This window comes from Candoia aspera, chromosome 1, assembly GCF_035149785.1.
Source record: "Candoia aspera isolate rCanAsp1 chromosome 1, rCanAsp1.hap2, whole genome shotgun sequence".
NCBI lineage: Eukaryota > Metazoa > Chordata > Lepidosauria > Squamata > Boidae > Candoia > Candoia aspera.
In genome coordinates, this window is record NC_086153.1 from 292578987 (window position 1) to 292592796 (window position 13810).

At 36.4% G+C, this 13810-nt stretch overlaps 1 protein-coding gene across 3 annotated transcripts in view; it reads right to left on the reverse strand.

The window, feature by feature from the left end:
- The window catches only part of RALGAPA1 (Ral GTPase activating protein catalytic subunit alpha 1), a 164637-nt gene that overhangs the window by 107803 nt on the left and 43024 nt on the right, over nucleotides 1–13810 (reverse strand). For 2 of the 3 annotated variants that reach the window (XM_063290053.1, XM_063290054.1), the window contains 2 exons: nucleotides 7709–7876; nucleotides 4426–4550 (listed from right to left, as the gene is read on the reverse strand). In XM_063290053.1, the coding sequence (XP_063146123.1) occupies nucleotides 4426–4550; nucleotides 7709–7876 (293 nt within the window). Of the gene's footprint in view, nucleotides 1–4425; nucleotides 4551–6328; nucleotides 7877–13810 lie in introns of all 3 variants that reach the window. The other variant, XM_063290052.1, reaches the window with a different exon arrangement.

Below are 13810 nucleotides of genomic sequence, written 5' to 3' on the forward strand. Positions count from 1 at the left end.
AAAAATATAGTCAGAAATGATAGAATCTTACAATTATCAGTTTTTAATGTCAAGTTTTTAAAAAAAATTTGATTTGCAAACTAAATTACTGCAACCTTTTAATTTTCCATACACATTTTTTACTAAATTATTTATGTTAAGCTTTAATAGTACCCATTTATCTAATAATCACCTTCTATTCTTTTAGTTAACAACTCTGTAATCCACTGTGAGAACTCTGCTTATTGGATAGATGAAAATATAATAATTAAAAAATAATGAATTGTTGCACCTAATCAAACAAAAATAACTTTTTCCAGATGTCAAATACACACTTTGGGGATTCAAAGTACCTATTGATACAATTAAGAAGGTAATTGTAAGGCACTGTTAGTTTATATTTTAAATAATCACATGTTCAGTATGATAGACCAAGTAAGGTTGGCTTTTGATAGTTCTGCCTTTCCACCCTTCTTAATTTTATCTCCTCTACCCTTGGTCTTTATCACTATTTATTTTAGTATCACTTCTAATTATAAAAAATCCCAGAGTTGTTAAAATAACTCTAAATCATTCCTGTACGAAAGAAGGTAAAAACAACTCTTTAAAATAGGAAAAAGTAGTGACTGTAGAAAGCCAACTTAAAAGGTAGATTTGTAATAGATACTTTGGGACCTGATATACCAAACAGAAGTCATTGCACAATACCGATGATACCCCAAGAAGGCCCAGAAGTGGCAACTCTTAAGTATGTAGCTGAAGACTTTCTTTAACTTATCTTTTTTCTTTATGACTTTGAGTTATATACCATTAAATCACAAATATAATAGAAAGTAACTACTGTCCTGTAGCTTTCCTACAATTAATGTAGTATAAATTCTATGCATCTCCACCTATCACAAAATTCTAGAAATAAGCTAAACACTAGTTCACACATGCACATTTATCACCTGAGACAGCCTTGATATACATGAAGGAGCCAAAATCCAACTATTTTCTGCTACTTTAAACAAAATACCTTTCCACTATTGGCTATTTGCACAACTGTTGGAATGTTTGCTAGGCAGCTTCACATAATTCCATGGAAGGCTTCATTATAAACTTTTAATTGCTGGTCAAGTCCTGGCACTTTTAAGGGCAATAGAAGCCTGAGGATTTGTATGGATTTTTTAAACTGAATCTTTTACCTACTTTTCATATTGTGTTTGTTTACAATTTCTGATGCCACAGTTATTTCTACTGTAACAAACAAGTAGAGTGTATATATATATAATAATTTTAAAGATGGTCTTCCCATTCCCAAGTGTGGCAGCAAATTTTCTTTGCCTTCATCTGTTTTTCTTAAGGGGAGAAATCCCCTTAAGATTTAAAATAATGTACTAACAAAAGCTCACGGAGGCCACTGATACCAGGTATGCTTTACTGTAGCATCCAGTTTTGGATCCTAGGTTCTGTAGCTTCTAGGTTCATAAGGTCCAGGACTGATGTAAAAAGGATGCAGGGGTGGGGGTGGAGGGGAGATAATAGACATACTATGACATTGGTACTCAATCCCTACAAGAACTTTACTACATAAAATCACAGAGTTGGAAGGAACCTCAGGGGTCATCTAATCCAATCCTCTGCTCAGTGCAGGATCCACTAAGGCATCTCTGAAATGACCATCCAGCCTCTGTCTGAAAACCTTCAGGAAAGGAGAACCCATCACCTCATGTGGCAGTGTGTTCCCCTGGCTGACAAGTTGTACTGTCTGGTAGTTCTTTCTAATGTGTAGCCTGAACCTCTTTCCTTTTAGTTTTAACCCACTGGTTCTCATTCTGGAATCTAAGTCCACTCCCTCTTCTGTGTGACAGCCTTTCAATAGTTAAAGACTATCATATTTCCCATCAATCAACTTTTCTGTAGGCTTTGAGATACTTCTCAAAGGTTTGGTTTCCAAGCCTCTCATCACTGTCTTGAATTTGTCACTGTCCTTTTTGAACTGTGGAATCCAGAAGTGGACACAGTACTCTAAGTGGACCATTTGTAATCCCATGAAGTATTCTATGCTCCTATTAATGCACCCCAAGGCAGCATCCCGTTGCTGGCTCATGTTTCAGTTGTGGTTGATAAGGACACCCAGATCTTTTTCACATATAGTACTACTAAACCAGGTCTCTGCCATCCTATACTTGTGTCTTTCATTTTTCCTAACCAGATGCAGAACTTTGTATTTCTCTGTTAAATTTCATCCTATTCATTTTAGCCTATTGTTCAAGCCTGACCAGATCTTTTTAAAGTATTAACCATTTCTGTCACATTTGTGTCATCTGCAGACTTAATAAGGAACTTTCAAATCCCTCATCAAACTCATTGATAAAATCATGAACAGCAAAGGGCCCAGAAGAACCTTGTGGCACTCTACTCAACAATTTCCTCCAAGCTGGAACTATTAACAAACATTCCTTGGGGGTATTCATTCAACCAATTAAGAGTCCATCTAGCCCATATTTTACCATTTTATGAAGGAGAATGAGGTATTTTGTTGAAGGCTTTTCTGAGGTCCAGATACACAATGTTTATGGCACTCTCACAATATACTAACTAGTAACTCTATCAAAGAAAGAGGTAAGGTTAGTCTGGCATTATTTTGTTTGCAACAAACCCATGCTGGCTCCTGTTATTTGTAGCATGCCTATTCAAATGCTTGCATAGGTAAAGGTTTCCCTTGACGTAAAGTCCAGTCGTGTCCGACTCTAGGGGGCGGTGCTCATCTCCGTTTCTAAGCCTTGGAGCCGGCGTTGTCCGTAAGGACCCGTCCGTGGTCACGTGGCCAGCATGACGACACGGAACGCCGTTACCTTCCCGCCGAAGCGGTACCTATTGATCTACTCACATTTGCATGTTTTCGAACTGCTAGGTGAGCAGGAGCTGGGACTAGCAACGGGAGCTCACCCCGCCGCACGGTTTCGAACCACTGACCTTCCGATCGGCAGCTCAGCGGTTTAACCCGCAGCGCCACCGCATGCTGTTTAATAATCTGTTCAAGAACACTGCCTGGTATAGGCATCACATAGATAGGTCTGAAGCTTCCTGGGTCCTCCTCGTTTTTTGAAGATAGGGACGTTTGCTCTCCTTCAATCTTTTGGGACCTCACCAGTCTCCTAGCAGTTCTCAAAGGTTGATGAGAGTAATTCTGCAGTGAGCTCTGCTAATCCTTTCAGTACTCTAGGATGTAATCTATCTGGAGACCTGAATTCATTTAAATTAGCTAATGTAGCTTAAGACAGATAAGGTTAAGCGATTGTGTATCTATGCTTCGATTTCCTCCTTTCTCCAGTGGGCTTAAAAATGATCACGAGGGCTACATTTCCTTTCTGAGAGAAGAAAGATGCAAAATAGGAGTTAAGAAGTTCTACCTTCTCATCACACAATCAACTATGATCAATTCATCACTTTCTGCTTGCAATTGACCTACAGCCTCTTTGTTTTTTTATTTCTGACATACCCCACAGAATTGGTTTGTTTTTGGTATCTCTCAGAAGCCTCAATTCATTCTGAGCTTTGTCCACAATTCCTACAATTTTTGGAGACTACTTTGTATTCTTCTTTGGTCATATGCTCTTCCTTCCATTACCTATACATACTTCTTTTTCTCTTCAGCATTTTAGAGAACTCTGCGTAAGTCCACCCTGGTTTCTTTAGATTGCTCCTATTTTTCCTTCTTGTAGGAGTTGTTCAGAAAAGGTGTTTTACCAAATTCCTTCTGATTTTTTGCTGCCACAGATTTTCTGTTCCTACAGCATCATCAAGGTGCCAGTCACTTCCACTTCTGCAATCAATTCCTCCCCGTTCATGTGGAGTGGGTTCAGGATAGCAGACACCCTTATTTTTTCTTCTACCTTCTGATAAATGAAGTTGTCAGTGAGAGAAGATATGAATTTGTGGACCTCCGACTCATTAGATTCCCACCAGATGTAAGGATAATCAAAATTCTCTATTATTACTACTGCATGCCTCTTTGAAAGACTGGTCATCTGATGCCAAAAACCTTCATCTGTATCTTCTGACTGCTAGGTAGTCTGTAATAAACTTTCATGATAGTATCACTTTCATTTCTCTTTCCTTTTATTCCTATCCAAACACTTTCAGTAGCATTTGATAACACCTGAATTTTTGTGCATGTTTTTTCTTTACATAACAGTGCAGCACCCCCACTCTTTCTGTGGGATTTTCCTTTTGAATATGTTGCAGCCTTTCGTTGTTATGTGTCAATCATGAGTATCACCTCACCAAGTTTCAGTGGTATCCATCACACCATATTTGCCTTTCTGAATCAGGATCTCTTGTTCTCCCTATTTATTTCCCATTCCATTAGCATTTGCAGTTAAAATTAATTCTGTAACTCAAGTCATAATCATAATTGTATCTGGTACTTTAAGATAAAAGAAAATGCTAAAAGCTTACCAAAGAACTACCACTGCGCAGTCTTTCAGCTATAAACTCATCCATGAGGTCAGGAATATTTGCATTACTACTGCCATTATCATTACCAAGAGGGATCTGCTTTTGGTTCATATCCTCCCTATTGGCTAAAAGCAAATGAATGACTGTATATAGTAAAAAAAATTTTTTTTTCAACAACAAATACTTTAAAACATTATAAAATAAATTAGACAATACAAATAATTATTTACTAAACATGCAGTTAAAATATATTCTTTAAAAACAGATTTAGTTATAAGAATTAGTACAGCTATTCCACCCATTAAACCATCCCATCCCATCCCATCCCATCACCACTGAGCAAGTGTTAGTCAATCTCCAGTGTGACCTTGAAAAAAGCAAGAAAGCTTACAGATAAGCACTACTAAAGTTGTTAATGCTTGCTTCACTCCTTCGTATCACTGAATGTATAATACTTCACAGCTATGCCAATGTATGCTAATGAAAACAGGTGGGTTGAAAGTATATGTATTATTTACAGTATATTGAATTATGTCTCATCGTAATACTATATATACAAAATATACTTATAGAATGAAAAATTGTATAGTTCAAAAAATGGAATATAGTTGATGATCAATACTGCAGAGCATTACATTGTTACTCATTCTGTTACATTTTGTTATTTTAACCTTGAAGGTTTCAAGTTTTCTAGTTTATTTTTGTTAATTAAATGTTGTCTCCCCAAAAAGGAGTAAATGTGTTGTTACGCTGAGGTATAAAAGTGATTTTGGTATTACACTCTCAAGGCATTAAATAAATTAAAAAACCTCTCTAAATATTCCTAGAATTCAAGCTAAACATCTTCTCCAAGGAGATGCACCAAATATAATAAAATAAATCAATCTGAAACAATATGTTGTATTACTACCTAGTCTGCTACGATATGCTTATAAAGACTGCCCTCAGATGGCATTAACATCTCAATGCAGGATGCATTATAGAACATTGTTAATCATGCCAGCATACAATGTACAAAACAAAAAAAACAAAAACAAAAACAAAAAAACACCAAAATCCTACCTCACTGCTGAAAATTAATGTAATTCTGATTATTTTTTTTTAAAGTTACTTAGCATGTCAACTAAGATGGTGATATTAGAATGACAGCCAGCCTTGTCCATTTTTATTAGTACATAGAGGCCTCATAGTTAGCTCAAGAAGAACTATCATGGTACCTTTATGCACTTCTATGACCCCAGAAAACAAAAGCAGTGATAGATGTTGCCATGAAAATGGTGCATCCATTTCAGTGAATGCACCAAGAAAGCGCTAAAGCATATTTTGTAACTGCTCAAATAAAATCTCAAAATCCACACTGGAATGTTATGGTGAAATAATCCAAACATGAAATGTTGACATCTACTTTATTTTTTTTTGTTTTGTTTCATTTTCAGGAGGAGGAGGAGGAGGAACCTAATTGCATCTGCAATTAGTTCAAATATAGTAAGTGATAACTTGGGAGATGTACTAGAGATATCACACCTACATTTTCTATTAGAAACCAACTATTTGCCAATTGTATTCAGTGGTTGGGTTTCAAGGTATGCCAGGAAAAGCATGGCAAAGATACAATCTACTTGTAAATTTACTGTCTCTTCCTCTTCCCTACCTTAAGTGTTCAGCAGCAAAGTGGTTCATTAAATGTTTTTTTTAAAAGATAATTAGTAATTTATAGTTTATACACTTAACTTACAACTGGGGAAAAAAATTCAGCTGGCCATTGCGCATGCAAAACCAAACAAGAAAAAGCACTGATCACCCGAAAGCCTTTTGATTGCTTTGTAACAGCTTGCTTTAGGTGCATAAAGCCAAACTGATGCTGCCTTTCTCCTTTTGTGCGCTGCACAGTATTAGTGCTCACCTGCAGCTTTCTTTCCAAAATAGCCCATTACATGACTGTACAGATCCCTCAGTGGAGCCTCTGCTGGCACTCTGCTCTGCCTCTGTGGGGAAACATTTGCCTTCGGCTTCGAAAGAGCATGTACAACAGATTTATACACACCACCCAGGGAGCCCTGCTGTTGTCCCGACTCCTGACTTGGTGGCTTAGGCGGGCTACGATTGGACATCTGATTTATTCCAATACTTTCCTTCTGCAGCGTGAGTGCTGGAACATCTGATTCTTTATTCTGCTTACTATTAGCAGAAATTGTACTGACTGCATCTAGATGCCTATAGATTCCAGGTCTGACCAGCACAGCCCCAGAGGATGAGCTGGTACTTGTATGGCTGCTGCTGCTATTGATCCCACTACTGAAACCACTGAGTTTACGCAGTCTTGCTTTCCATGGGGCCTCTTTGTTTTCTAGAGGATTATAAAACTGAACAGATTCAGTAGATGGCCTAAAAGTAACATGGACACTGTTTCGCTTTTTAGTTGCTATTTTCATGATTTTAGCCTTATGAGTTACTGTTTCAGATATACTTCTCTTAGTTGGTGTCACTTTGCTCATGCCTGTAAGGTGAAGCATTTCAGGGTTAACTAAGGCTTTATGTGACATTTTCTTTGCATGCGTAACACTTGTGTTGGTTACTTTTTCATTAAAGAGGGCACCCTTATGTTTTTCAGCTAACACTGTTTCCACAGATACATCTACATCAGTGGCAATTTGTCTGTACAAATATCTCTTCCTTTCCTTGTCAATAGGGATACTTGACCTGGGATCAAGCAGATTTTGGGTGTGTTTATCAATATTTAATTGTTTAGCATTATCAACTTGGTTTCTTGTAGAAGTATCTACTTGTGTAGGTGCAATATTACTTATAAAGCCAGTTTGGTTTTGTTCCAATTGTAGTTCTGTATTATTGGTATTTTCTGCAACAGTGGTACTACTTGCATATGTAACAGTCTGGTCTGTATACTCTACTCCATCCAATGGCAAGTTATCACTCCTACTTATTCCTGCAACAACTTCATGAGGAGAAGACTCATGCTTATCTATCTCAATGCTACTGAAAAATTCTTCTTTTTCTTTAAGATATTCTCTCAGAGAGGAAAGAAGATCATCTTCACCTTCAAGGTCAACATATTCGTTTTGTTCAAAGGCTGCATCTGCAAGTTCTACTGGGCCTACCAACTGACAGAGATGATCATAAATACTATCCCCAACTTCCAGAGAAGACTCTCTGCTATTTGTATCAGTAATGTGACTTTCAGTGGATCTACATATTGAAGAGGCCTCTGTGGAACTCTGTAAGCTTGGAGCATGATGGGATGAACCGTCAATGACAGGAACTGCACCTTTGACTCGCTCAACAGTGAATGGTTCCAGTATATCAGATGTGCTGCTACTTCTTGGAAGTGGTTGCTCCTCATTCAGTGCATCAAAAACTTCACTAGGAGTTTCCTCACTTTGTGAAAAATGTCGGATGCGAGGCGGACGTGGGAGGATTTGAGCATCATCAATGTCTGCAGAAAAAGTATGTATTTAGTATATATTATATCCATATTTTTATTTTCCTAATATTTAATCTGCTCAGTACAATAATGCAACATTTTGCCTTAAAAAGGCACCTAAAATATTTTGTTAAGTAAAATGAAATACTGTTTATTTGAAATTTTATTAAACATCTGCATGCATATACAAAATATGTATGAGCTAGATCATCAGGACAGTTTTAAAATGTTAACGTTCATAGAAATAAACAGCAGAGTAATGGGAAATTTGGAAACACTGTTAAAACTAGGGCTGTGCCAATAAATTATTAAATACTAATTTAATTCAGGGAGTCAAAACAAACATTTAATCATATTGTCTATTTAGGGGGAAATGCAATGCAAGAACCGACAGTTTATCATAATTTGGATGGTTCTATATATAGGGTAAGATAAATAAACAAAAGCTCCTAATGTGCACATCTATGTGAATAGAAATACAAAGCACAAATATAAAAATGAAAGGGTTATATTGTTTTCAAATATTGTTTTAAAATTATTATATAAGGTTCAGTTCTTTACCTGATTAATTCTGCATAATAGAATGCTATCTTTTCTCCCAGTTCTACAGGTTTGCTAAGAAACATGCATATACACATACTTTTCAGCCTCTAGTTGGACCCGTCAGAAACAGCCTAAATTCCCCTAAACATGCAAAAACTATTTTTAAATAAAACTAATAGATAACCACAACATAGTATTCCAGAAGAAGTCTGACAAATTGAACCTATACCCTATGCTAACTGCATAACAATTTTACTTTACTTTATTTCTCAATGTCCAAAATTGTATCTTGATCCTAACAAGAGAGCTCTTTATTCCCTAGAGATAAGTGGGATCAGCACTTGGAAGAATATGAAATAGTAATCATTACAGAATCAATCCTTGCTGTCTTAGATCAGTCAAAATAGGTAAAGATAAACAGAAAATTACTAAACACTGAAGAGAAAAACCAAACTTGTTCATATTTTTCTGTGCCAGTATTACTGCACAAGATCTTAGCTCTAATGACCAGCACAGAAGTTAATGAAAACAATTGTAGCAGCCTTTTACAACTTTTTCCAAGAGGATATAAAACAAGGAAGAGGTATTATAAAGCAAATATTATATGTGGCCATAGAAGCACGTCTGCAGCTTTTAAGGTTCCATGGGACAAGTTGAAGTATATATTGTGAAGTGTTCTGATACACATTTAGCTATTTTATTTCAGCAATGGTTTCAAATACTACATTTTATTATTGCCTTTCTTTTTTATTAAGATTCGATGTTGGTGGTTTTACAAATATTTAGCTTTAATACTATTTCCCTAGTCTGGTTGTAGGGCATCTTAAGTATTTTGCCAAAAATGGGATATACATAAAAAATAAATAAGCTAAATAAATATTCAGATCAAAGTTTTAATACATCTATGGACAAATGTTCATCTGGAGCAAGGCTGTTTTATTATGTAACATAAATTGTTGCATTTAGAATCTCCCACCTCTAATATTTTCCCAGTTGAAGTAAAGCAACAATATAATTGGAAGGTATGGACTGCAACAAGGGTTCACTTAGGATTTGTTTTTACAGGAAGAAATTCTAATTCTTTATCAGGCATAGGCAGATCATGAATGGCAAAATAACAGTCCCATGGAATGGACCAGATTCACGTTCCTCATCATGCAGCAGCAGACAGCAGTGTATACATATGGAGACTCAGTTCTGATAGTTACTTTAATTCTATTCACCTTTAAAATACTTTGGTACATGTGACTTTGCTGAGAATGCAGATCATAAGGCCCTCTGAAGTGGTTTGATATATATATACTATTTGTGAATTGTTTGATGTTGTGGAAACAACTCTAGTGGAATATCCTAAGCTGTATGTTGAATAATCATGCAAATGAAACAAGTAAGAATTGTATGTGCCAGGTTAGCCTTTACAGCACATAGAAAATGAGTTCTACAATGAAAAATAAGAAGTACCTTCAAAACACAAGGCCTTCAAAAACTGATGTCTATTATGTCTAGAATAGAACCAAAAAAAAAAATTCAGAGTATTTTTTTTTTATATGATTAACTATGAGAAGAAATTCTAAGCAAATGCCAATATTGGCTCATCTTCTCTGAGCTCAGAAGTTAAGCAAGTCTAGGCCTGGTTAGTTTAGTACTTGCATGAGAGAACATCAGGGAATTCCATAGATGTAGGTTAGACTAAGAAGGCAAAAAAAAAAAAAAAAAACGTCCTGGAAGAAAGCAATAGCAAACCATTTCTGTATTGTTGCTAAGAAAACTTTACAGCAACAGGACTCAAGGTCAACACAGAGTCCTTAACTTTCTTAATGAAAGAAGAATATAGATCCCCCCCATACTACTTAAAGAAGTTATCCCAAGTCAAGGTTTTTTAACCATCACTCACTGATAAGAATTTTGATACTCAGTAAGATATATAAAAGTAAGAAATATATTTTGAAAGAAAATATATTTCTTGTATATTTTTATATATCTTACTGATACTCAGTAAGATATATAAAAATATACAAGAAATATATTTTCTTTCAAGCTCCATACACCTTTATTTTTAAACTATAGCTACAGATTGTGGGAAATCAGCCACAGCTATAAAAATGGGACAGAGTGGAAAGGGAGTTCAAGTCCCCAAGCACAAAGGACTCCCAGCAAAAAAACATACTGCAGTCCAAAAGTAACCAGAGAAATAGAAGTTAAGCAGACCCACAAACTGAGCAGCCAAGTGAATCTGGAAGAGGAGGCTAGGACAGCTAAATCCTCTTTTCCTAATATAAAAAGAAACTTAATAAACCTAACTATCTAAACCTCACCCAAACACAATGTATAGTACTGTGTAAGAGTATCTCCCTGTTGGCAGAAGTCATGAGTATGCAATCACCGCAATAAGCTTCTGTCTCTCAAGGAGCAAGTTCATTTTCCTAAGAGCAAAGTAGTTGCCCTGGAAGACCTGGGAATGATGAAGAACCTGGAAAAAGATAGATTCATGGATGACATGGTGGCATTCTAGTGCAAGTGTGACAGCTCCTTAGAATGAAGTTCTCAGGGAAAGAGGTTATCAGTGCAAGGAAGAAAAGGGAGTCATTCCTTGAAGGGTAAAGACATATTTACCTTTACCAGTTTGGTTTAGTGGTTAAGGCACAAGGCTAGAATTAAGGAGCCTGAGTGTTCTAGTCCCGCCTTAGGCATGAAAGCCAGCTGGGTGACCTTGGGCCACTCACTCTCTCTCAGCCCAAGTTGTCTCACAGGGTTGTTGTGCCAAAAATAGGAGGAGGAAGGAGTATTAGGTATGTTCGCCGCCTTGAGTTATGTATAAAAGTAATGAAGATGGGATAGTAAATAAACAAACAAACAAATAAATAAAATCATGTTGGATTAAGGATATGCCTCTGGGAGGGAAGGGGCTCCCGATTCAATTAACAGAAGCACAGCTAGATATGTACATGGTGGTTATGTTGACTGTATGGTGACTTGTCTACCTAGTCCTACAGATACCACTCTCCAGATAGTCCGGTAGATAGTGCTAGGAAGGATCTGTGTTCACGTTGCATGAACCAGTAGCACCAGTTACATGAAGCAAAGTAACAATGTGCTCCTGGAAGCGAAAATTTAGGTTACTGGTTAGGATGCTAAAATACTATTTCTTCCATGTGGAGGACCATTTAGACAGAGTTCAGCAGGTTCAATACCTGTTGAGACAATGGTATTGGGGGTATGGGATTAGATTTGTGAGGCATTGAGTTCTCTTTTTGGACAACTCAGGTGCTTATTCAAAACAGATGGGCTCCACTAGAACCAGAAGGGCACCAGACTACTTATCCTACAAACTAGAACTCATAAATGGAGCAATCTCTTCCACAGAATCATTGTGGATATAGCAAGAAACTGATTAGAATATATGTTATTCTAATCAGTTTCTTGCTATATCTATATCTATTTCAAATGAATTATCAGTAATGCCTAGAACCTTGCTTGGGACAAAAAGATTATGAAACCAATTAGGTGATGATAATGCTATTACATTCAATGAAATACAGGCTGACAATTTTTTTAAAAAGGCAACATGATCACATTTGAGTTCAAAAGAGCAAACTTCCAGAAAATAGGGGGAGACAAGAAAGTCAAGACTCCAGAAAGCATGGAGATTATTCAACATTACAGTTGTAGATGCTCACTCAGAATGTGTGGCTTAAACCATGAATGATGCCATGAAGTACAGAATACCAGAGTAGCTAATGAGCAAAGCCAGAAAAACTATTTGTTACATTTACAGTGGTGCTTAAAAGTTTGTGACTCCTTTTGATTTTTAAATATTTCTGCATAAATATGACCTAAAACGTGATCTATTCTCCATACAAGCCCTAAAACGAAACAAATGAGTCCAAAACATTATACTTGTTCATTTATTGATTGAGGAAAATGATCCAAAGCTACATATTTGTGTGTGACAGAAGTTATGTGACACAGATTGGGGTAAAGAAACTGACTGCCCCACAATCGCCCAGTGAGCTTCTGTCACTAAGGGAAGATCTGAAAATGGGTCTTTCTGCTACCAGTCCAACAACTTACCACTAATTGAGAGCCAGTGTTATACAGAGGCAAGAAAGAATCCTTTATTAAATGGAAGTCTTGCCAAAAAATGTAAAGAACTTAAACTCATTAAAAGAAATATAAACAGTTGATAAAAAGACTATGAAAAGTACAGAGAGAGAGAGAGAGAGAGAGAGAGAGAGAGAGAGATCCAAAACAGGAGCAACCCAGGATGTTGGACATTAGATAAAAGGGTTGTTAGAGGATATGCTTTACTAGTATTAGGCGTAATTGTTCTTGGCTTTTTCAAAAGGGGAATCAAGTGAAATGACACAACTAGAATTAACAAGGGTTTTTAAATAACCAAATTGAGAAATTGCTGGAATTCTGACAAAAAATATATAACTTCACTTAAAGGTCAACATTTGTTCCCAAGACAGACAGTGTAACTCCATTTTTAAAAAAAAGATAATTAAGGAAGGGGAGATACAGGCTAGTTAACATCTTTGCCTGGTAAAAAGTAGAATTTTTTAAAAAAGAAAATAATCAAACATATAGAATATATATTAAGTCTTGCTCAAAAGGAACCAGAATGATTTCTGCAAGGGCAATTCTTACCTCATTAATGCATCTATTGGTGAGTTCTGATCCGGCAGTTCATGAACAAGAAAGGCACCTGGGGCAACTTAAAAAATTCCCGTTTGAAATTATTGTCAGGGCTGTGGCTGGGGGTAGGTGGTGGGTGGGCAGAAACTAGTGGTTCCCAGGCTAAAGAGGGCCATTGTATTTCAATTGTTTAAAGTCATCAGGCAACCAGCTAAGTATTTATTAACTCAGGAGGGTGGGAACAAGAAGCAAGCATACATTTTAAATCCTGAGAATAGATACCTTTTATTTATTTATTTTTCAAATTTTATCACTGCCCATCTCCCTGGAAGTTTCTGACCCTTTGCACAAAGGATCAAGCTCTTGAAGACCTATGACTTCCTGCTAAGTTTGGGTATGTGGCCCAACAATTATTAGAAAAAGAACTGAAAATGAAACAGTCAACAGACTAATGCCTTTATATAATTATTATAAGATTGCACTTGGCAGTTCTATGTACAATTTGCATCACCACACTTGAAGACTATTACAGAACCAGAAAGACTGCAAAAAGGACAGCATAAATGATGAGGTCAGAGCAATTAGCTTATGATGAAGGGTTTTTGGCTTGGAGCAAGTAAGAGATGGCATGGCAGCTATATGTAAGATTTGGCATGGCATAAAAAATATAAATTCTCATCGTATCAAAATTTACTTATCTATTAAAACTAAATGTGGAGAGATTCAAGACTCATAGCAGGAAGTACTTCTTTATATAATGTAATT